A 23,007-nucleotide genomic window follows, 5' to 3' on the forward strand; every position below is an offset into this window, starting at 1 on the left:
CTCCTTTTAACGCTAAAGGCTGCTCATAATTGAGCCACAACCCATCTACCTGATTTAATTTCCCCAAGTTTATTCAGTTAGCTGTTATGGTGCTTCCCTGCTCAGCCCTCCTAACACAAAGTCCACCTCTCTCTCAGCTGTTTCTGCTCATCCCTTACAACATGTGAGCAACTGCAATAGTCTCCTTCCCCAGATCTCTCCTTACCGCGATCTTCTTGGTTCCACATAGTTACCTGGGCACGCTCTAATTACCATTCTCAGTCTTTTTCGTTCTTCTCTATCCATCAATTTTAAATCCCTGAGAAAAAGGGGGGAATATAATGAAGCTGCTCCTGTTGCTTACAGGAGTAAGGAGCGTTTGTACAGCAATTTATGCTAGTTAGTGCCCCATGATACTACTCAACTAGGACTAGTTAACTCATGCTGTATTATCTGCGTGTTTATCACTTACCCCACTACAGCAAGCACATATGACTAACACTACTTTAAAGGCATATATTTGAGTGTTCCTTTTACATCTTTTCTTCTTGGTTGTTTTATGCTTAGTCGATAGTTTCTCCATTTTTAAAAAAAAAAAAAAAAAAAAAACAACTTTTGAAAAAAAAATCACATTTTACCTTCTTTTTGTGTAAAGAAAAGTGATTCTTTTCCCCACACATCAGGCTTGATTTAATAACCACTTGCCTTCATTTGGTTTCCATTTTCCAGAAGTGATGTATGGAATAAGTGGAAACAGCCTTCCAAAGGCAAGAAGTTTCTTTCTTTGCTTCCCCCCACCGCTTGCATGTTCTTGTGTATATTCTTAACAAGTTATAGTTTACAAATTCTTTTTCTTACTAAAAAGGATGTATATACACTTAACTTCTATGTATTTATATACATTGTAAGTATAAACATTCCAAAGGTCAGAAATATACCAGACAGATGGCAAGTAGTGAGGGTGGGATAAGTGTTTATTTTTCTGGCTGGAGTATCACAGTGTGAGGTTATATAAACTGATGATCAAGAACATGCTTTGGCCCACAGGGCTAATTCCTGTTTTAGAACTTGTATTAAAACAATTTTTTCTTGCAATAAAGTCTATTTTTAAGAGAGGCTTGTCTGAAACATTCTTGGGTAATGTGAAGGAAGGAGAGCCAGAATGGGATGGGGGAGATACAGACAGTGATAGTTTAGAGTTTGAAAAGACTTCAAAGGTCACCAGCTCTCTTTAGCTTGGTAGCTTAATCTTGAAATTGCAGAAACAACATCTTAAGCTTTTACAATTGCTTTTTGAGCACAATATCTAAAGGGAATACTGACAGAATCATACAAAATCGGCAAATGTCGCTTTCTGTGCTAAGTTCCTTTATTCATTCATTCAGTTAGGACTAAGCTAGATAAACTTCTGTCTGCAATTTATTGTCAAGGGCTTAAAATGAACACATTGTGTTTGTGTGGACACATGCAAAAGTAACTTCTCTTAACTGATGTGTTTACTCTCTTTAAATCTTGCTGCCATTTAAGTCAAAGGCTCTGACCCATCAGCCTGGCAGAAATGGTTGTAGCATATCCACATAGCACAGTCTTCAGCAATTGCTGTTTACTGGGCTTGGTTTTTAGCCCTAGCTATAAATACATACACATCTATTTACCACACATAGAGTTTGTGAGGGGTTTTTTTAATTGTTTACTCTATAGCTAGGAGGCTCAAGTAGCTTTTGTAAGTATTTATTTCCTAAAGGCCTTTTTGTATCTTGTAATTTTCCTAAACTTGTTTCAGCTTGAAATGTTTCAAAGTTGAACCTCTGCGTGGAAGTAAATCTGCTTCTATGGCAAGTTATAGCAAAAGGCTCTGTGAACAATAGTAACAGAGGGAGAAAATTTATTATTTCTGTGTCAAATCATGCATGTATTTATGCAGTTAATTACCAAAATTGTAACAAAAACTTAACTGTGTTTGAGGATGTTTTATTTCCCTTTTGATGACTCAAACCTTTTTTAATAAATTACAGTCAATTTTCTGATTTTGTGGTATATCTGATCTGCACGCTATGTCTCATCCTGCCCAATAAACCTGTTTGTTGCGAAGTGCTGTAGTGTAGCTGATGAAGGAGCATATGTCGATCACATCATTCTTTATTTTCTCTTACTGCTATTTAAAGCTGCCCTTGTTCTACATGCAACTATGCTGCAAGTATTTAAAGGTAAACATATACATATTTTCAGGTAGCATAAATTATGTATGTTATTATTCAAACTTTGCTTTATTTTACTTTATTTTATCACAGATAATTAATATGTTGACTAGATAGCAGCTTTAACTGTCTGTTAGAGTAGCTGCTAATCAGTGTCAAGCTACCTTCCGAAGTCAGGTTGCACTAATCATTACTTACATTATAATTCATATAATATGTTGTTACTAATGCATTTAGCAACCTTATATGTTATTAATTTGGTTTTTAATTTGTTTGGAATCTGGTGTTACTGAGTAAACTAAAGGTCCGGAGGAAGAACTCTTCATTCAGTACAACTTTTTAAGGACTCTTATCTCATTCTTTCCTACTCTCTGGGGCAAGTGGAATGCAAGCAGGCCCCAATCAGTAGGGCACTTAAGATATTCTTTAAGTCTTATTGTTTAAAGTTAAATGTGTGTCTTGCTAATTTAAGTTCCTAAACGGTATGCTGTGTGCAGCTGGGTTTGCAGAAGCCACGTTCATGAGCAGTTTCACTGGAGGCTGCAGAATTCTGTAAAACGGTTCTGCCCTGAAATTCAAATGAAGATTAGGATTATTATGCTGCCTCTGAAGAGTTTAACTGTGTCAAATATGCTAGTCTCCGTTCTCAGTACAGAATCCAAATGTTAGTCTGAATCAAATATTTATGTATATATTTGTGTCTTTTAATGTTTATTGCACTGAGGGTCATTAGTTACACTGTTGGTTTTGTCTTTCTGTTAATTCTGGGGATAGAATGGTATTGATCTTTCTTTTCTGAGTCTGTCTTCATACATGTAAGTGGAATTGCCAACTGCTACACAGTGTGTTTTTCTTTTAATGGAAGAACAAATGAATATGTGGGTTCCTTTTGTCAGTCTGTCTCACTTACCTTGAAATCTTGACATCCCTGAAGCATAATGTGCTGGCAAAAGAAAACCTTTCCAGCAATCTTGTGTTTAAAGACTCACTATGAAGAGAACATGTTGGATGGTCCCATACCCTTGTGCTGTGTCCAGCAAAATAGTCTCTATGCTAGCATACTAAACTGTTTACTGTTTCCTTTTTTTGTACAGCAAGTTTGGAAACTTTGTAAAGCAACAAGTTTCAGGAGCTGAGCAACAGTTTGTTATTCTTGTCCTTTCTTATCACTGTGCTTCCTACTGTCTTCTATGAAGGGTGCGTGGTGGGAAAGCCAAGGTGGCAATGAACTGCCTTAGAAAGAAGCAAGGGATACTGTTAGTAATGCACTCTTGTAAACGTCTTGCTTTAAGTACTTACTGATTTCAATAGATTTACACAGGTGTAGTAGAACTGAGGCCAAAGGGACAAATTCACTTACTTTTGAGACTTCTCTTTCAAATCTGGTGAGAAGATTTTTTTTTACCCAAGCTGCTTATAGAGGCCTGTAGCATAAGGGAAGTATTAAAGGAGCTAGTTCTAGATAATATGTAAACCTCCAAGTTAACCTCGTACTCTCTTCTCTTGTAAACATGACATTGCATTTTGAATCTGCTCTGCATCACAATGAGTTAATGTAGTGTCACACTGAATGTGCTTGAACAGACCATTCCATTGCCACTAGAAAATGTCTGTACAAAAATAGCAGTAGGTTGCGCTTGTTTTTAAGATGTGAAGAACTAAGGAAGTGAAGAACTAAGAAAAGGCAGTGACGTTCAAATCTGATGACTAAGGTATCTGGCAGTCTTCACAGTGCTGTGCTGTAAATCCCTGGTGGACAGCCTAAGTTTTAAAATAAGCAGCACTGGAATTCAAACTAGACTTTGTTGTGAACAAAATAGATGTGGTGATTTCTGAACTACGGGAGTACCCCTATGAAGAGGAAACTGTCAATTTTGTGTTGCACATCCGTCTAAATAGACTCTGTCCAGATTAGATGGCTGAGCAAACTTGATTGCCAGATCCTCTCTCTGAAATCAAATACAAGCACAGAGACTGTTACCTCAACTGTTAGACTTGAAAACAGGAGGGTGGTCAGAAATGAAATTGTTCTGTAAAGGACAGGGATTTAAACCTTAAAATGAGGGAAGATCCCCTAATTTTTAGCTTCAGGGTAAAGAAAAGAAGTTGCAGAAAATTGTAACCCTCTATAAATGTAGGATCTTATGTGCAGTTACAAATAACAAAAGAAACAAAAAGCTGTATGATAGGGAGAGACCTAACGGTGACATCTAGTTTACACAGGATACACATCTCAAATCTGTTTCGGGATACATTGATGTCAAGCAGAAAGTCAGAGCAGTAAACCAGAGAAGTGAACACATGCATACATTTATTTTGTGTTTACTAAGCTGATTTCTCAGCTGTCAACACATAAGATGTGTTATTTCAGGTTATAAAATATGCATTTATTTTCTTAAAATTCAGATTTTGGCAATCTAGGATGACTTGTGCTTACTCTGCCTCTTCCTTGGGGTTTGAATTGCCGAGTTCCTCATGGTGAGGTCTTTCTATTTTGAGGTTTTCGTTTTACGATAAAGCATGCCATGATGATTCAGGGACAGCTTTCACAGGTCACATTCTCTATAACAAAATTGTATTTCTAGCCTTTTAATAATTTCTTTGCTTAAAAAAATTTGCAACTATCAGAAAATATTCCAATTCAGTTATCAAAATTTTGGAAGAGTTGTTTAGCAGACTTAAATCTTGAAAGAATTATTTGATATCCATATTGATATCCAGAATGTCAAAGCTATATCATAGTTCCTAATACTCTTGGATTATTTAATGTACCTTTGTCTGTGGATTACAGGAAATAAATTGTGCTTAAATTCCTTTGTTAGGCATATCTGATTTTTTTTCTTGGAGAGATGAAAATGAAGTATTTTGTGCTGTCTCTACCTTTGCTAGATGAAAGCATTCAAAGTGCTTGATTTCACTATTTAAGAATATAAGAGAAGTAATCATGTTGTATTATTTTATGCATCATTAAACATGTGGTGTGGAGCAGCTAATACAACTTTATGGACAAAGTCAGTATCCTGAAGGTCTGAAAATAACCAAATTATTATAAACATCCCAGAAATTGCTGCTATTTCTTTCTGAAGTATGTGGAAAATCTCTTGAAGATTAGAAGGTTATTTTAGGCAAGTTGCATCTTTCCCCAGATGACAAATACTGCAAATCACTACATCTTGGTTTTCAGGTGCATTTTATTGCTTATATATGTAAACTTAATGGATTGTACTATTCAATTTTTATATACATTCTCTGCTTATTTATATATAAGCATAAAGAATCTATTACTGCCATCTGTACACATGCTTTTAATTCAGCTTTTCATCAGCTGGACTCCTTTTATGTTAAGAATAACATCAAAGTAATAAATGCAGAACACAGTGTGAGTGAAGAACGTCTTGTGTTTTGCATAATGATAATTAGGTAAGCATCCAGTGCCTTGGAAAATGGGCCTTTTTTATACCTACGTGAGAGTATTCTAGTGGAAGGCTTTTATGTGGACCTTGAAGATTATAGCTGTACTTGGAAACAATTATGAGAGTTTTGTTGAGTCAACTTTTGCTGGGGAAGTAAGACTTGGCCTTATATTTGCGCAAAACCAGAAAATTATTCTCTGCATGAAAACTACTAGGTATTTTTAAAGGACATAATTGGAAGGCTCAGCAGTTAGCTCAACCACAGCTTACCTTCAAAAGTTTTGTGAATACCAGGAGGAAGGTGAAATTGCAAAGACTAAGCCCTTGGTGCTGTCTTATACTCAGTTTCCCCCAGTTATTCCTTTACATTAGACTGCTTTGTTGCTGATTTCCTAGTCAAATACTGGTGAGCAGCATGTGTTCACAACTAGAGCCTATTGGAAGTGGGAGCACATACTGACCGCTGGATGATCGTACAGCACTGGAGTATCTTTTTGTGGGTTTGGTGAGGGTGGGAGGAGTGATGGTTTTGGTTGGGGTTTTTTGTTTTTTAAAAGGAATCTGTCACTTCAGTTTGCATCAGAGCAGTCCCAACAAAGACCCGCGGGACACGTTTAACTTGTGATACATGCTGACGTACTGGTAGAGTACAGTATTTGGTTAGGTGTTTTTAAAAGACCTGGACCTGAAATATATTTTTATGCTGAAGTCATTAACAGCTTTGTTTTTATATAGGGGAGGTGAGATGCCTCCAGCTATGGGCACTTTCTTGAACTCAGGCACTTGTGTTAATGCAGAATGTAAGCACATAATTTAACAGTAACTGTTAAATGCAGAATGGTCTGTGTGGACACTCCGTTCCATTCTTGGCATGGCTTTTTTAACCTGTAGCTATATGACATAGCTATCAGAAGGTGCCATCTGAAGGCTGGCATTGTTTTCTTTTTATAAATGTGACATAAACTAAAATTCACTGCTTTCTAGGTACATCCTGTAAGACTTCATGTAATACATTAGTAGCTACTTGGTAGGACTGATAATTTTAAATGAATATTCAGTCAGCACTCTCAGAGTTATGACTATTTATGAACATAAATAAAGCTGCTTTTGGATGCTTCAGCAACAGTGGTGACAAACCACTGTGCCACTTGTGACTAGCTAGAAGACTGTGACACGTTGTCTTGAATTTGAATTATGTAGTAATTCGTGCTTCTGCGCTCTCTGAACTTGATTGTTGTAATCCCCTTGTCTAAAGGATGAAGACACACGTCTAAGGGGCCTGACTAGCAGACAACACAGTGGCCGCCTGTGTGGTCGCCTGGCAGAATACTGGGACCCTGCTGCTCTTGGGGTACCCTGACTTTTCATAAGTGGATTCCTTTGCAAGGTTTTCTCCTCTTTGGAGTCTAGCAAGTCTCTCCTTTCTCATCTTGCTCGTGATGTGTTACTGCATTGATGTTCTACTGAAGCAGGAGAGCTGAGAATAGGAAACCTTGGCTTTAAAGGTGGCACTTGGACATAATTTTCTTAACTCCCAGTGAGTCCTTTGCCAGCTGGTAAGTGCTTTCCATTTTTAACTACTGAATGTAAGTGCCAAGCTCACATGTGAACTCATGCCGTGTTTCATTCAGGGTTGGAGGGAAGATAACATTATAAACAGTTTTCAGAATTCTAAAACATTGTGTGAAGGTGAATACTTCCCAGGCAAATGCCTAAAAAGTTAATTGGTGTGCCATTCCATCTCTAAGGTCAGATTTTTCTCTGGGGGTTTAGAGGGTTAGTTTTGTGGTCTGTCTCACCACACAAACCTATCAGAGCAAAGACAAATATATATTCTAGATCAGTATTTTGCGAATAGATGTGAGGGTAACTTTGTTCGATTTTGGTTTTTTTAGCTTGCTTAGTTTCAAATAAATAGTTGTTTGCAAAATCTCGTAAAGATAGGGATAATTTCACAAGTTCTAGCAATACCCCATATTCTTTATTTTTTTCATACCCTTAGTCTAACTTTAGAACCACATATGCATTTTAAGGCGCTACAACCAAGAGTCTTGATGGCAATTACTGTTGTCAATATCACATCTGAAACTCTGCTTCATCCTTTTCACAGATATAAATGAACCCAAAATAACTCCTTAGCTCCTGAAATAAGTAAAGTATATTTGAAGCTCACATACTTGCCTGAAGGTATTAGAGTACATAAGAACTAGGGATGACTGTATGAGCAGTTGCAGCCACTGGTGGGTCAGTTCCTCTTGCAGCTGTTCATTCCAGGAGTCTCATTGTGGTGCTGTCTTTTTTTTTTTTTTTTTTTTTTTTTTGCCCCCCCCTTTTTTTTTTTTTTCCCTATTCTTGTGTCTAAGAATGTTCGCTTGGTACTTGCATGGTATGTAGTGCAGCTGTAATATAACTTTCACCCTAATGTTTTCATAATAGTGTGCTCTCTGCACAGTGTCAGTATTGATAAGCACCTGCTTGGCTAAGGGTATTTAAAGTATTTAGGGGGGTGGTGGCCAGAAAGTCAGAAATAGCTGACAAGGCTGTTCTGTGTTTCCTTTGGGGAGGCTGCACTTTGCATGCACGTATCACTTGCCAAGGGTATTAATTCAGTCATCATTACCAACCTTTTTTTAATATTTTTTTTTTGGTCATAAAGTGCAAATTTTGTGCCTTTTTTAATAGTAGTGAGAATTTTCTTTGGGTGAAAATATAGATATTCCATATTCAACTAACACGTTAAAAGCATCCTGGCTCAGTCACAGGTTTTAGGCCCATATTAGAAAACCTGGAATTACAACTTCTTCAGCAAATACAGATGTATTAAAAAATCTTATTATCTCTAGAGCTTCGTGTAGTCTGTAGCAGGCTGAATGCAAACTACAGAAGAACCCCTGATTCTTTGGTATTCTGGGCTGGAAACTCTGCGGTTCCTTCATTTACACCAATTGTTTATATATATATATACACATAATAAATTTTAATTAAATAGCATTATTCCCATTTATATGTAATCAAGCTAGTGTTAAATACTTCAGCATCAGTTTGCAGAGATATTATTGTTGCTGAGCTATAAACTCATATGTAACAGCAGCAACACAGTAGTTATCAGACAACGTCTGAAGGCTTTGAGTCTTTAGTCCGTGGTATAGTTGGGAGTTCCCTGTGAGGGTGGTTGAGATGTTCTTGGATTGTGAATAAGTTGATACATGAGACTACTTCACAGTTGCACTCTGTGTACGTAAGAGTTGGGTCCCTACCTTAACATCTCCATTAAAGCCATCAGTAAGATCTTTGGAAGTGTGGCCCATGCTTTACTCTCCGAGGAGTTTGTAATTTGCATTGCTGCTTGTGAATATAGCAGTTTATTTCTCACAGTTAGTGTTGGATGTTGCCTAAAGACTGGGAGGATCAGGAAAATACTTTCTTTGGATTGCACTTGAAGCAGGTGCTAGAGGGCTTTTCTAACTGTGAGATGTAGAAAAAATTGTTTTAATTGCAAATTTATTATGGAAAACAACTTAGCCAAAAGGAGAGGTTGGAAAAATCTGCAACCAGGCTGTATATCCCTGGACTACCCTATGTTTAACAGTATTATTGCAGTTTCAGCGATTGCTTGTGTGAAAAAGTGATATTAGAAAAGCATTTAATGTAGTATTAGAAGGGGATTAATGTAAATTATGAGCTAGAAATAAGAAGGAGACATCATGTTACCCGTATGTTCTTACCAGACCTCGAGCAAATGCTTCACAAACCAGCTTGATTTTCTGTTCCAGCTCTTTAGATTCCAGTATGTGATTGTTTCTCAACCAACCTGGATGCTACTGTACTTTCCGTCTTGGTTTTAAGAGGTCAAAAGAAAGAACAAATTATTAAGAATCATCTGAAAAAATCCAATACTTTCATATGCATATTGGTGAAGTTGTGATTACAAGTAGGAATCTGCCTAACTCAATCTAGTAAAATCTTTGTCCAGACTTTTAATATTTTTTCCCCTCAGTGAATAGTCTCAAAGACAGATATTTATTGTTATGTGCAATTTTTGAGCTATCATTCCAAGTCTGTAACTAATAAAACCATAACAACCATCGAAATAATAGTTATGTGTATGTGTAGCATTTCAATTGATGAGTAAACCATTCCAGTATATTGGCATTTGGCCACTTTGCTATGTAATACTGTTTTTTATGAAGTATTGCTGTAGCAACAGATCTGGATGACATTGGGTAGCTGGTTGCTGCTGACTGTTGGAAATAAAACAGACTTTTAGCAACACATGTGTAATGTCTGAAGGTAGAGCAACCCAAAATAAATGCCTATGCTCTACCAAGAGTGTAGTATGGGGCACATCAAGCCAAAGTCTGATTTATGAATATAATCCTTCTGTGAAAGTGTTCCTGTATGGTGAAAATGAAACCATGTATGCTAGTAATATGTGCAACAGTTGAAATCCAAGAATAAAAAAAAAGGAAAACTGAGAGAAACTGTATTGCAGATTGTTTTAAGCCAGAAGTATCAATTATTATAAAGGCTTTAAGAGCTGTAGGATTATAGTAAATGCTTCTGGATGTGTTATTTCAGTGGAAAAGCTTTTTGAGGAAAGAGGATACAGTGAAGATTAAAAACTTCACTTGCTCTCTTGAAGAACCACCGAGTGAAAAAAGACATGAGAAAATGAAATAAGTTCAAGGCAAGCTGAAACCTGTTTTTTATTAATGGACTTTTATTTAAAACAGTATTTCTCGGTTACTAAAACATTGAGCATTTGTTCTATAATACAGCCAAGTTAAACTCAACAGAGGGTTTAGATCAATATAGCAAAGTACTATCTTTAGATAGTGAGATCTTCAGAAGCCTGTTAAAGGAAAGGCAAAACCTCTAGGGAAATATTTTTTCTTCTCTCTGTTCATTGCAGATGACATTTGTAAGTCCACTTTACAAACAGAAAAATACAGTCACCTTTATATATGTTAGAGGGTCATAAAAGAATTTACTGTCATAGTACTACAATGTTGTGCCTTCCAAATGAAGTACTATACTACATTAAAGTATATATGAAACGCACTTTCAAGGCCTAAATGGAATTTTCTTGATAGTCTAATAATCAGGTGTTTGTTGTTTCTTTGTTTAATTTGAAAGATAAAAATACAGACATTACTGTGAAGGATAATACGGATGATTTCTGCCTTCGAGATACATTAAGCATTGCATCAACAGACTCCTTTGTTTCCACAGCTGAGGTAAGACTCTGAAAGATTGCTTCTTTAAAGATTCATTGATCTATTTGAACAGTGAGCAGAAGGATCTCAATTTGTTGCTCATTATTGTAAGCAAAATATGTTTTTCTTATAGGGAAAAACAAAATCTTTCCTTGCTTACTTGTAACCAGCTTCCTAGCAGTTCAAGTAGTAATGAAGCTGAGATCAATTTGCTTTTTTTTTTGGTGCACTGGAAGAATGTTTCCACAGCTCCTTCTGAAAAGAAGTTGGTTTTAAAAAATATACCAGATTTTCGTATGTGAATAAGCACAATCAGTTGAGGCTATAGTGGTTCCTTTCACCATGAGCTGCATTTTTCTATTCTTTTTTTTTTTTTTTTTTTTTTTTTCTATTCCCTTACCATAATATGAAGAAGGCTTTGTCTTTTTTGGAGAGGAAATTATTAGAAATTGACAGCTATCTATTTTAGTATGTTCCATGCACGATACAATATACCTCATCTAACTTTCCCTAATCTTGGATAAGACCACAAAGAAAATACCTCCAAGACCACCATAAAGAAATAATCTTTGGACAACAGGACACTGGCTGTTAGCTGAAATCTGCTACAGCTCCCTTGAAGTATTTGGAAGAATTTTTATACAGAGAAACACTTATTTGAATGAGGAATATCTCCTTTTATATTCTCTCAGGAGCTAAAGTGATCTTGAATAGCACTCTTCTCCAAATTACAGGAAAAGCAGTTGGTCTCAATAGATACATTCTGTGTTAGATACTGCTTTCATATATGTACTATAACTAAGATACTAAACTCAGACAGTTGTAAAAAGAGAGAGAATTGCATACACATTTTTTGCAATTATTGTTTTGACTGTCTGTTGTATGGTTTGTTTTCCTACAACCAGTTCAGTAATTCAAATTAAGTTGCGATGGGTATGCCTAAAATTCATTCCTAACAAAGATTATGACTTCAGAGACTGGTTGCTCTTCCCTGTAATTTGGACAAGATCACAATTCAAGCTTGCGTCATCTCTTACAAGCCCTTGAGAGGAGCAGTAAACCATTATAGTCAGTACACTTTTGTAGCTCTCCTCACCCCACCCTGCCCTGCCCTGAACTTTCCTAGTGTTTGTTGCAGGTATGTGAAAATGGGAACAAGCCATTATCCTCACTTGTGTTGCTTGGCTTAAAAAACCCCCACAAACAAACAAAAATAAAAACAACCGAAAAACCAACCAAAACATAGAACACCAAAAAAAGAAAAATGGGATGCATCACCTCAGTGGAATTGGCATCTTATCCTGAAACTAAATTGTCTCAGTATTTGCTAAAGAAATCTTTGAGTCAAAATTGGCAACAGAATTGTCTTTACATATTCTGAAAATATTCTCCACATTTTGATACCTCAAAGCCACTTCTGTCAACTCCCTCTTCCAGAACAAAGTTATGAAGATTTTCTCTTCCTTTCCAGCTGTTCTAGCCTTTGCCAATAGAAAAAGCTCTCTGATTTCCTTTCTCAGATTTTATTGAAGAATCTATAAAAAATCTCAGCTGATAGGAGTACTGAAAATTAACAAAGCCAAAAACAACTTGAGGTTTTGTGTTCAAACCAGAACACTATCAAAATATGAACTACTAATCTTAAACTACAGGGCTGGTTAGCCTCTCTAGTAATAGTTACTGGGGCATCATTGTGTGGTGCAGGTATAATAAAGCTGTAAATTGGTCTTCTTTTATGAATATAGTGCTACCTTGATGTAAAGTTTTGTCAGTCCTCTGGGGGGAGAAATGCTTTGAATTAGTCCTGCAAATAACTGTGGCAATGAGGAGTAATAACTACTTCCCAGTATATCTCAGCTATTAGTAGAGAATGGTAATCACTTTGGTGTAACTTGATTAGAATCGACATACCAGATTTTTTTTATTCTAGACATGGTGATGTCAGGTAGCTGCTTCTTCCTTATCTACTTCTTCCATTTTTTTATTCTTGCACTGGCGAAAAAGTGGAATGCTTTAGGCTTAGAGGTCTGACTGAGGCTTGTCCAGCTTTGGATTTGTCTCAGCTAATGGGCAAATAGGCAGTTGTTCTTTCATCCTGTGCTCCATGATCGCAGTTACAATTTTAAACTCTGTATGCTGATAGAAATGTTTAGTAAAGTTTTTGAATCTGGATTTCATATATGTGTGTATACTGCTGTGTGATTTTTGCCCTACTGGAGTCACTAGTAATTTCACCTTCCAAGTAGCAGTATTTTTTGTGATCATGTCATGCTACAAGCTGTACATTGACAGTTATTCATCTTCCTTCTACATTGCATCCTGTCCCAAGGAGCAGAACTAAGTATTTTGTGTGACTGGTTTTAGAGACTAGAAGCTGTTTTGATGTTTCAGTGCTGAAATACAGTCAAGTCAAATTTAGCTCACGATCCTCAGGAGACATAACAGCAAAGATACACAGAATCCTAAAACAAGACATAGATAGATGTTTCGATGAGAATTGATAGAGATACTGCTTGGGGAGGCAACAGGAATGTTGTGCTGTGTTATATTAAGACAAAACATAGGAAGATGGCTTTCAAGAAAAGAACTGTGCAAAACTGGGACAGCTGGCAGAGTTTAAGTCACATGCCCTTTTGATGAGCTCTACAGGATAGCAGTAGGGTGTGCCAAAACTTCATCTTGGCTATGGCTGATAATCAAGAGGATGCTGAGGATCATGCATTTGATGACTTCTCATACAGAATTGTGCCAGTCTGGACACCTACAACACACAGGTATCTGAATCCTACAGAGATGATTTAGGCAGGCAGTTGCTATCCCCAAGCCCAGACAGACTTCTGTTCTTAAACACACATAGGCTCTCAGAAGTGCTGCAGAAAGGGCGGTAAACACAACCATTTGCCCTAATTAAGTTGTTGATACTATATAATGTGCTAAATAATGGTATTAGCCATTTGAGACCATCTGCCATCAGCTTGTGTTTATGAGGGTTAGTATCCTTTTCATATTCTTGCTGTCTTACCTACCGTGTGATCAAAATAGCTACCACCTTTGGCAAGAATGCAGCAGTGAATGTGCCAGATAAAGGTCTCCACCCTCTCTTTCCTGGCTTGTTTTCCCTCTTTCCAGTAGAAGTGCTTTCCTGCTTTCCTTGACAGTGAGCTTTATTGCTGCCTCTCCCTTGTCAGTGCACATGCATTTATCATGTCTTATTTTCGTATCTTGGCTAGAACTGAATCTGTAGTTCTATTATCAAATAAACTCTGCTTTCTTTATTAAAATGTTAACTGAATCCAAAGCTTGGGAGATTTTTCAGACTCAGGAATAAACACTTGGCTGCTCTTTTTTTTTTTTTTTTTTTTTAGCAGTAGTTCCTTTACTAAAGTTGTCGTTTTCTCAGTTCAAATGTAGTAAAACAAAACAGTGCGGGAAGGAGCAGGCTTTGATAAGAGGGAAAGAACGCCAGTTTCCATATGCCTGTAATTACTTGCACCAAAACCTTCAAAATGACTGAAACTGAATGAAGAGTGACTGAACTGCTCCTATCACCTGTCCAATTTGACATGGATTATTGTCTTACCTCAAAAACTAATGTACAGCAGTCCTGTAGTCTAGCATGCCCGGAGTAGCAAATCATAAGTAGCTTCCTATTCTAACTTCAATGAGGTACAGAGGCGCCTCATAATTATAGTTTTAAAACATGTGGAGAGAGAGAGAAGGAAAAATTAATCCCTGAAGTCTTTCATTCTGCTAACAGTAATACTGTTTCTTCTAAGAACCTGTACCTAAAGTGCCACTAACCGCTGCCTACTATGTTGGGCAAGCTGAAAAGATTTCATGCTGGCCAGTGAAGTGTGATATCCAGTAATAAAGTTTGTCTATTTATATCGTCATCAGAAGCTTTCTACCTCCCAATAAATGTTGCTGCTGTTGTAGGCAACAGAACAGTTCTGTTCCACTTAGAGAAACACTTGCCATTCCTATGTCCTTTCTAACAAATTCCTCAAACCTCACACTACATTTGTGTTGGTTTGTGGTTTTTTTTGTTATTTGTCTTCTGCATCCCGATAGATATAGCCCCAGTTAAAAATATTCTATTGTGGGGAAAAGTTTTCCATGTGGCAATGAAGAGAACAGGAACCAGATTCCTTTTGATCCCCTTCAAGGACAACTGTGGTTGCTTGCTCTATGGTTATAAATAAGAAAACTTAGACCAACAAGTCATTAAATAGGGCTCTAAAGGCTTTAAAAATAATACTAAAAAAATATATCTGGAGTTGATCCTTGTCCTCTAGCAGAAACCTTAGCTATGTATGGTATTTTCATAGTATATTAAATGTTTTCATTTCTAGGTCAGGGACTTAAATAGCTAGTGTGTTCCTATATGCTGACTGCTTATACTATACAGTTTCTAATTCTTAGGAAATACATGTAACATTTGTAACAAATCCCATATATTAGCACTGAACTAATTTTTGTACCATAATGCCTCCATGCAGGTGTTACGTAGGCAAAAGCCTATGTACCAGACACAGCACGTAGCCCAGGATCATTCTGCCCAGCAAGGAGTACTAATACCACTGATGCACACAATAGAGTGAATTCACATTCTTCATTATACTTAAAATTAAGAAAGTTGCAGCAGTAATTCAGATAAAATCATGTTCTGAATGTGCACTTTCCTCAAAGAAAATATGTCACGTATTATAATTTATACAAGTAAGTATAGAAGGAGTTCCTGAAAATACATTAACTCCTTCCTGTTTTCTTCTAGATATTAGGAAGAAAGCACCATTTTAATAAAGTACCATCTCAAACGTTTTACTTAGTAATCACCATCACATCTTCCAATTCCCAAAACATGTTTCACACTCATCCTGCAACTACTTATGTTTAAAAATAAAATAAGAAAATGTTTAAAAGATACAGATATCCAGAGAAAGAGATCATCAGCCTTTTTAATATAGGATAAGCTTAGTTTCTCGGGATGTAAGGAATGCTGACTGTGCCAGTAAATGGACCTTTTTATTAGGGGGAGCAAGCAAGAATTTCTAAATGGTCTAGCATGGTTTATTTTTGTTACATTCGTGTAGGTAGTTATTTTGGTAGTCAACAAGGTCTTGATGCACAGCTGAGAATTTTTTCTGTTTATTAAGAAACAGCTTGCGGGTGTCAAATAAGAATACTGACTGTTCTATTAGGCCAAAGCAGTCAGGGAATCCCAGGCTTAAAAACTACTGCAAGTTGCAGAGGTTTGATGCTCTACAACAATGGTTTCAGCATCTCTACTAGCAGGTGCTGCCTTAAAGCTGCCCAGAGGAAACTGATGATCATCTGAACAAAACCAATCCATGTTGTAATCTTCAGAGGCTGCTTTGCAGCACTGTGTGGAGAGGCACAAGTTACCACTACAAGCTTTGGAGTGTTGAAGGCACGTGCTTATTTCAACAAAACGAAGTTCGGTATTCACTGCACATCATCATAAATGTGCAACAACTACTATCTCTTTCTTGAGCCTTGAACAGGTAGAAGTAAAGCATTACAAGATTAGGGTGCTGCTATAGGGTGATTCATCTTTTCAGCTCTTTGTGTGCATTTTCATATTCTTCCTCATGTAACCCCACATGATACTGATGAAATAGCAGACACCTAGAGGCTGACATGTCAGGTCCATCATCACAAGACTCTGTGTTACTTGCAGCTAGCAGCACTTTCATTAGCTGTGCATGGAGCACTTTTTCATCCTTAGTGGTGTCTTAAAGAGTTTCAAAATGGCAGTGGCTGTGCAAAGAAGTGTTTGCTGTGGAATGGCAAGAAGGGACTCAAGAAGCTTCCGAGAGTCCAACTTACCTGTAATGGCAAGATGCAGGATGCTGGGGCTTTCTGTGAACTTCTGGTAAATACTGAACCACTGCTGAGGAAAGTTACACAGTGGATAGGGTAAAAAGCAGGTACCTGAGTACATATCATGAATGTATACACAAATTCATATAAAGTAGATATAGTGAACCATCTCATACAAAACTAACCTTTCTCTCCATCTTTTTCCTCAAAGGTAACAAGTCCTTGGAGGCTTTACAACAAAGAGTTAATTTACCTTTTGATGTCAGCTTGAGAAGTTTTTATCTAGAAAATGTTGTACGCTCTGCGTGTTGTTAAACATTGTAATGATTTGCCTATTCTTCTAATAGCTGGACTGTGCTATGTTAGAAGCGTGGATGCATGTTCAGAGCATCTTCAACTAATTTTACTTTAAACCAGGATGTTTATATAGGCAAGCTTTCACCTTATTTCATCTCAAAAAGAATGGCCATTACTGAATGTTTGCAAGACCATTTAAAATGTAATACTATATGTTACATATATATATATATGTGTTTATATTTACATATAAAATATTTGTATATAAATTTATTTTTAAATACTAGAAAGCATCAAAAGAAAATCCATGATGACTTCAGGACCATTACAGTGCAGCTTCAGAGCTTGTCTGGAAATCACCTTTTCTAGTTAAACTTAGAGGTCATTTTGGTTTCTGGTTTTCGGTTTGTTTTTCCTCCTCTTCTCTTTATGCATGCTAAGAGTAAGAGAAGTCAGCGACAGAGGAATTTGCACCCACTTTCCAAATGTTACTGGTTGGAACAAACTTCAATCTGTAATCAAAACCATCTTCTCAGTAGAAGAATAGTTATACCTTTTCCTTCTGTTTAGTAGCCAGTTACTTAACCTCTCTCTTTGTTTGAGCTCAATAATATGCATTACAACAGTAACACAGCTATTTTATTTCATCTGAGCATAAGAGGAAGTGTAAAAGAAAACAAAAAAAGCAGCTGAATATAATCAAGGGGCTAGCCCCACTCCCGGGTATCAGATTCTGTGCTGATCTGTAATCACAAAGGCTATGATGAAGCATCTTCATGTGCGAAAAATGTTACCATCTCAGGCTTGCTGGCAGCGGGTGGAGATTACCTGCGTCTAACTGAAAATCACACAAGTGACACTTCAGTCACTGTCAGGCAGTTTGTCTAAATATCTGAAGAAGATGATTTGCCTGAAGTTCATGAGAGAAAACTAATATAATCCCTTTTACCGCAGAAGTTGTAACCTCTAAGAGAGGGACAGCTGTTTATAAAGTGCACGTATGTTCACAACCTATTTCTTCTCATGCTTTGCAAATTAAATGAAGTATATAGAATGTTTTATGGCTTCAGTAATAGCTTAATCGAGACAGAAAAAAATTAGTATATTACTTGCGTTCTGCTTTGGTCTTTATTTCAGAAAATATGTTTGTTTTTTCCCCAGTTACTACTTTCTTAACCATAATATAGAAAAACGAATTCTGGAGTAAAGATTTTTCACTTTTTCTTGTTTATACCTGTTCTAACTATAGCAGTATATATATGTGTGTGTGTGTATATATATGTATATATTTACCCAAACAATGAAATCTAAAATTCAACATAATTTTACGAAAGGTATTGTATGTATTTGCTTACAGTAAAAGAATAGTGGTTTGAGTGATTGAAAACGTCAGTGTAAGTTCCTACAAATCCATATCATCTAACAACATGCGATGCTTGTCAGAACACCAGCTCTGTACTGACGTCTCTATAACTTACTCATGTACTTATATGTTTACATGGACCAAAACAGGTATCAGCACGTGCTTATATTCTTACCTTCATCAGGCAAGGCTACTTGGCCAAACTTGTTGCTGTGGTTGGCTCAACTACAATCTGTGGAGAAGACCCACTGGAAGCACACGGGCTGTCCTTATGCACTTACCTGTATCTCCTCAGTCAGGGGGAAAACTTTTCAGCATATATTTGTTTGAAAATATTAATGAAAGTTTAAAATAAAAGTTATTTTTTAATCTGTTTTTTTTTAAAATCTTTCTAAAATCCAGGGTAACTATTTTTATATAGTTCGATTACTGTGAGAATTATTTTTAAAGATGTTTCTAGGCTCCGTTTTTATAGCCTAGAAGCACATGTTTGTTTCCCCCATGCAGGATATTAAAAAAAAGAAAAAAAAATTTAAAAAAGAATTAATTTTCTGGTTATTAGCTACACTGAAAGATGTGTAAGCCTCTGATTTTTATTTTTTTAATTTTATTGGATCATTAATAATATTATGTATTGTTTGTAGTAGAAATTGTAGCTAGCTATTGTCTTGTGGATTACATGTGATACCCTGTAAACAGAAGTTCTCCGTATTATTTATGTGCTTTCATTTCTTAATCTGTTTTGGGCTTTTCTTGCTCTAAAACTGTCCCTGAGTTCACGTTAATTTATATGATAACCACAGAATTAAAAGTGCTGATAATTAAAACCTTTTGGGGAAGCCTGTAGTAAAATGCTGGGTGGTCATGCTTCATACGATTTGCTTTGGTGACTAGCAGACATATTTACCATCAAAACAAAAACAAGGGTGGGAGGATGCTGCTATTTCCAGCTTCCTAAAGATTTGCTTGACACAAGCATTCTGTACTTTGTGTCCTGACAATTACTTTTTTAAACAGCTTTGAGACCCATTAGAATTAACTAGGCAAATTAAAACCAAGATGCCGCCATTTTATTAATTAAACTTCTGAAACTTGAAACCTGAAACTGTAGCTTTCTGATTTTAAAAGTTACACAGTAACAGTCTTGCTAATAATGTGGTGTTTCTCTTCTGTTTATGAGTTGAGTGGTGCCCTTTTTTTTTTTTTTTAAGCAGATGCAGGAAAGGATACATCTTTCAGTAAAATGTCAGGAAAACATCTAATTTGTTCTATCTTTACAAAAATTATGCTAGCAAGCTCTTTATTGAACTTCAAAAAAATCTTTTTTTTCAGCTTACAGAGCACAGAGAGATTTGTAACACGTATGGCCTAGATTCCCTTTGCCATTGCCCACTGTATGAAGAAGCTATGCACTTAGCAGAGGAAGGCAAAATTTATTCACGAGTGTTAAGGTATTGATTTATGTCTACTTAATTATTTCCAAGAAAAGCAAGAATTAAAGTTAAATGTTCTATATAGAACTAATCTTTTAGAAGTTACTTGTACTAAGTATTTTTTCTAGGAATTAGACTTATGAATTTTCTTGTGCTTCTTTTTTAATGGTCTTTGAAAACTTTTCTATTTTATATAGGACTGAAATGTTTGAATGTCTAGGAGACAGTGACTTCCTTGCTAAGCTTCATTGTATTCGACAAGCTTTTCAGGTACATAGTAGTGATTTGTTTGTCTGTCTTGTTAAGCCTAAAGTACCTGGCTTTGAAACTTTCAATGTACTACCTGTGCAAGTGTATTTGTAACATACTCTGTAATTAAATATGTTCTTGTTGCTTTTACATGTCTATAATTCTAAAATGGGATGTGTTTGCAGAGGAGTCCCGATTCTGTGATTAGCTTTGGAACCTTTACACCAAAGGCTTAGTAGGAACTTGCCTACTGTAGTGGTGGTTATAATTATACTAAATTTGATAGAAATGTTTAGGGTCACTTAATATAACCTGTAAATGACTATGTCTATTTTCTGAAACCTTTTCTAGATAGTTCTTTCAGAAACAGCAAACAGAATATTTCTTGCTGAAAGTGGAAGAAAAATTTTGTCTGCTTTAATTGCGAAAGCACGAAAGGTAAAAGCCTTTTTTAACTAATGTTTTATTTTTAATGTAACTCCTACCAGAATTCGCTTTCCAATGTAAATAAATAATCTCTTTTGTTAAGTTTGCTTGATACTCATTGCTTTTACTTTACAGAATCCAAAGAAATTTGAAGATGTCTTTGATGAAATGATATATTTTTTGGAGCAAACAGATCACTGGGATAATACTGAAATGGAACTTGCTGCTAGAGGAGTGAGTCTGAATTTCTGAAAAGTGCTTTTATGCAAACTATAGCATCTAAAAATAAATTTTTACAGTTCAGAATTGTGGGAAAGGCAACTTTTTTTTGTTTACATTGCTGATTTAGGGAAATGGCATCCACCACTACAGTTTAGTACCAGAAAGTGCATCATATTTTTTTAACTTCTCCTTTACTGACAAAGTATCTTTAATAATAGTTAAAACCATTTATAAATCCACATGTTAATACAGAGTTAGAATATGGTGTGTGTTGAATTCCACTGCTGAAAGAGCAACTAGGTTACTTAGATCATGTTCTGATTTAATATAGGTGAAACACCTGAATTTTTATGATGTCGTTCTGGACTTCATATTAGTGGATTCATTTGAAGATTTAGAAAACCCACCAATATCCATACAGAATGTAGTAAATAACCGCTGGCTAAATTCCTCTTTTAAAGAAACTGTAAGTATTTATGTATATATTGGATAATCATTATTCTGTACTATGTTACAATAAGTAGATGGTATGATCAATACAGCATTGGTGTGAGCATTCTGATATAAAATTTCTGTATATGTCAAAACTGTTCTTCCAGCAATCTGTGCTTTATGTACTTAAAGCACAATTTAAAAATGAGAATAAATCCCAACAAGTACAGTATAAAGACTGTGTATATTGTCTTGATAATAGCATTAATTTTGAAGCAAAGAAACTACACCATCCTTCACTGTAATATCCAATTCAGCTTCCAATGTAACTGAATATGTACCTGAAATATTCCTAAGAAAAAATAAGCATATTGTATTATCAGGTTTTTCATAATAACAGTTTAAAAGCTACAAGTCTGGGCCCAAAATATATAGAATGATTGAATGTATTGGAGAAAATACTGTAACTTGTACTGCAAAAATGAAGGTTTTTTTGAGGAAGTAGAATTCTAGAAGGGAAGATTCTCTTAGCCACATCGTACATACTAGATACAGGGTTTTGCTCGTACACCAGAGATTTAGCAATAAGGCACAAAGTTGCAAGCAAACACAAGTAAATTAATACAATACAGGCATTCTGATACTGATAATATTTCATGCTTTTTTGTATGTGCCTCTTTATTTGTCAAATGAGATCTCATCTCTGTTACAGACATAGCGGCTACTGCCAGGGTCAGCTGGTAGAGGTCCTACTGTCACTTCACCCATTTATATCTATAAACTGCCAGTTTTCCTTTTTATTTTTGCCTCAATTTAAATATTCCTTCTACAGGAAAAAAAGGTAACATGCATATATTTATTTTTGTAGTTATGTGATAACACTGTGTTTTGCAAGCAGTAAATTATCTTGCAGTACTGAAGGAGGGTCAGATGAGGATACTTACAAGCTATGAAAAGAAAAAGCCTAATACTGATATCAGTATATTGTATTTCACGGGTCCATATTTGGACAAAACTCCTTAGCTGAATCTAAAGCTATTGCAAGAATGTTTTTGCTAAAATGAAAAAGGACATCTCAATGTGTTCACATGCTATTTAATACCCAAAATAGTTACTTATGTCTGAGCACACACTTTGGTATACAAGAGACCTGGTCCTCAGTTAAACCCAGGGAACGTTGCTAACTGTTGAAACTGTAAAATCAGTCAAGGATGCGAAATGACATTTGAATCAAACTGAAGAAAATGTTACAAAGATCTGAAAACAACAAATATGAACTATGTATAAAATTAGTTACTTGTATCAGATTTTATAGTTTTACATAGAGTGTTATCACAAGATTGAAACTGAAAAAATACAAATCCCCAAAACATAGAAATACAGTATTTTTCAGATCACTTCTTTTGAGATGAAATATAATTTCTCCTACAGTGAAGTTACACAGGATTTGGGGCTTTTTTTTTTTTTTTTTTTTTTACATGTAGGCTGTTGCTTCAAGCTGTTGGTCAGTACTGAAGCAGAAAAGACAGCAAATGAAGGTAAGTTGCCTTCCAAATTATGTGGACCAAAGTTACTGATGGGTTCCTAAGAATTAGAAGTTCTGTAACTGTGGCAAATAAGTTACAAAGAGCCTCTTAATCCTGTAGACATGTTAGTTAGACAAGAGGCTGCCAACTGCAGAAATGTAGCTCATAGGGCCGTAATACCAGGTTTTTTAGCAAAATGTGTTAGCTGAAAGATTTTCAACCTAGTGACGTCCAGTTAAAAGTGGCGACTAATTTCTCTGACTTATGGCCAGCGTTTTTTTCCATTCAAAACTGTGCAGTTTGCTTGCTTTTTTGCAAGTTTCAGCTATACGTAGTGTATAGGGACTCAAACAGGAATAACTGAATGAAGTAATCTGATCTGTCAAACGGGAGTCAAAATAGATTGTTC

At 36.0% G+C, this 23,007-nt stretch overlaps 1 protein-coding gene across 1 annotated transcript in view; it reads left to right on the plus strand.

Annotated features, from left to right (window-relative positions):
• Window positions 1-23,007, plus strand: part of MIGA1 (mitoguardin 1) — a 40,726-nt gene that overhangs the window by 13,691 nt on the left and 4,028 nt on the right. Inside the window, exons 8-14 of the mRNA XM_080406914.1 lie at window positions 10,727-10,827; window positions 19,643-19,761; window positions 19,941-20,013; window positions 20,344-20,430; window positions 20,554-20,652; window positions 20,972-21,106; window positions 22,557-22,610. Coding sequence (XP_080263040.1) covers window positions 10,727-10,827; window positions 19,643-19,761; window positions 19,941-20,013; window positions 20,344-20,430; window positions 20,554-20,652; window positions 20,972-21,106; window positions 22,557-22,610 — 668 coding nt within the window. The remainder of the gene's footprint in view (window positions 1-10,726; window positions 10,828-19,642; window positions 19,762-19,940; window positions 20,014-20,343; window positions 20,431-20,553; window positions 20,653-20,971; window positions 21,107-22,556; window positions 22,611-23,007) is intronic.

This window comes from Falco punctatus (assembly GCF_963210335.1).
Source record: "Falco punctatus genome assembly, chromosome: 11".
Taxonomy (NCBI): Eukaryota; Metazoa; Chordata; class Aves; order Falconiformes; family Falconidae; genus Falco; species Falco punctatus.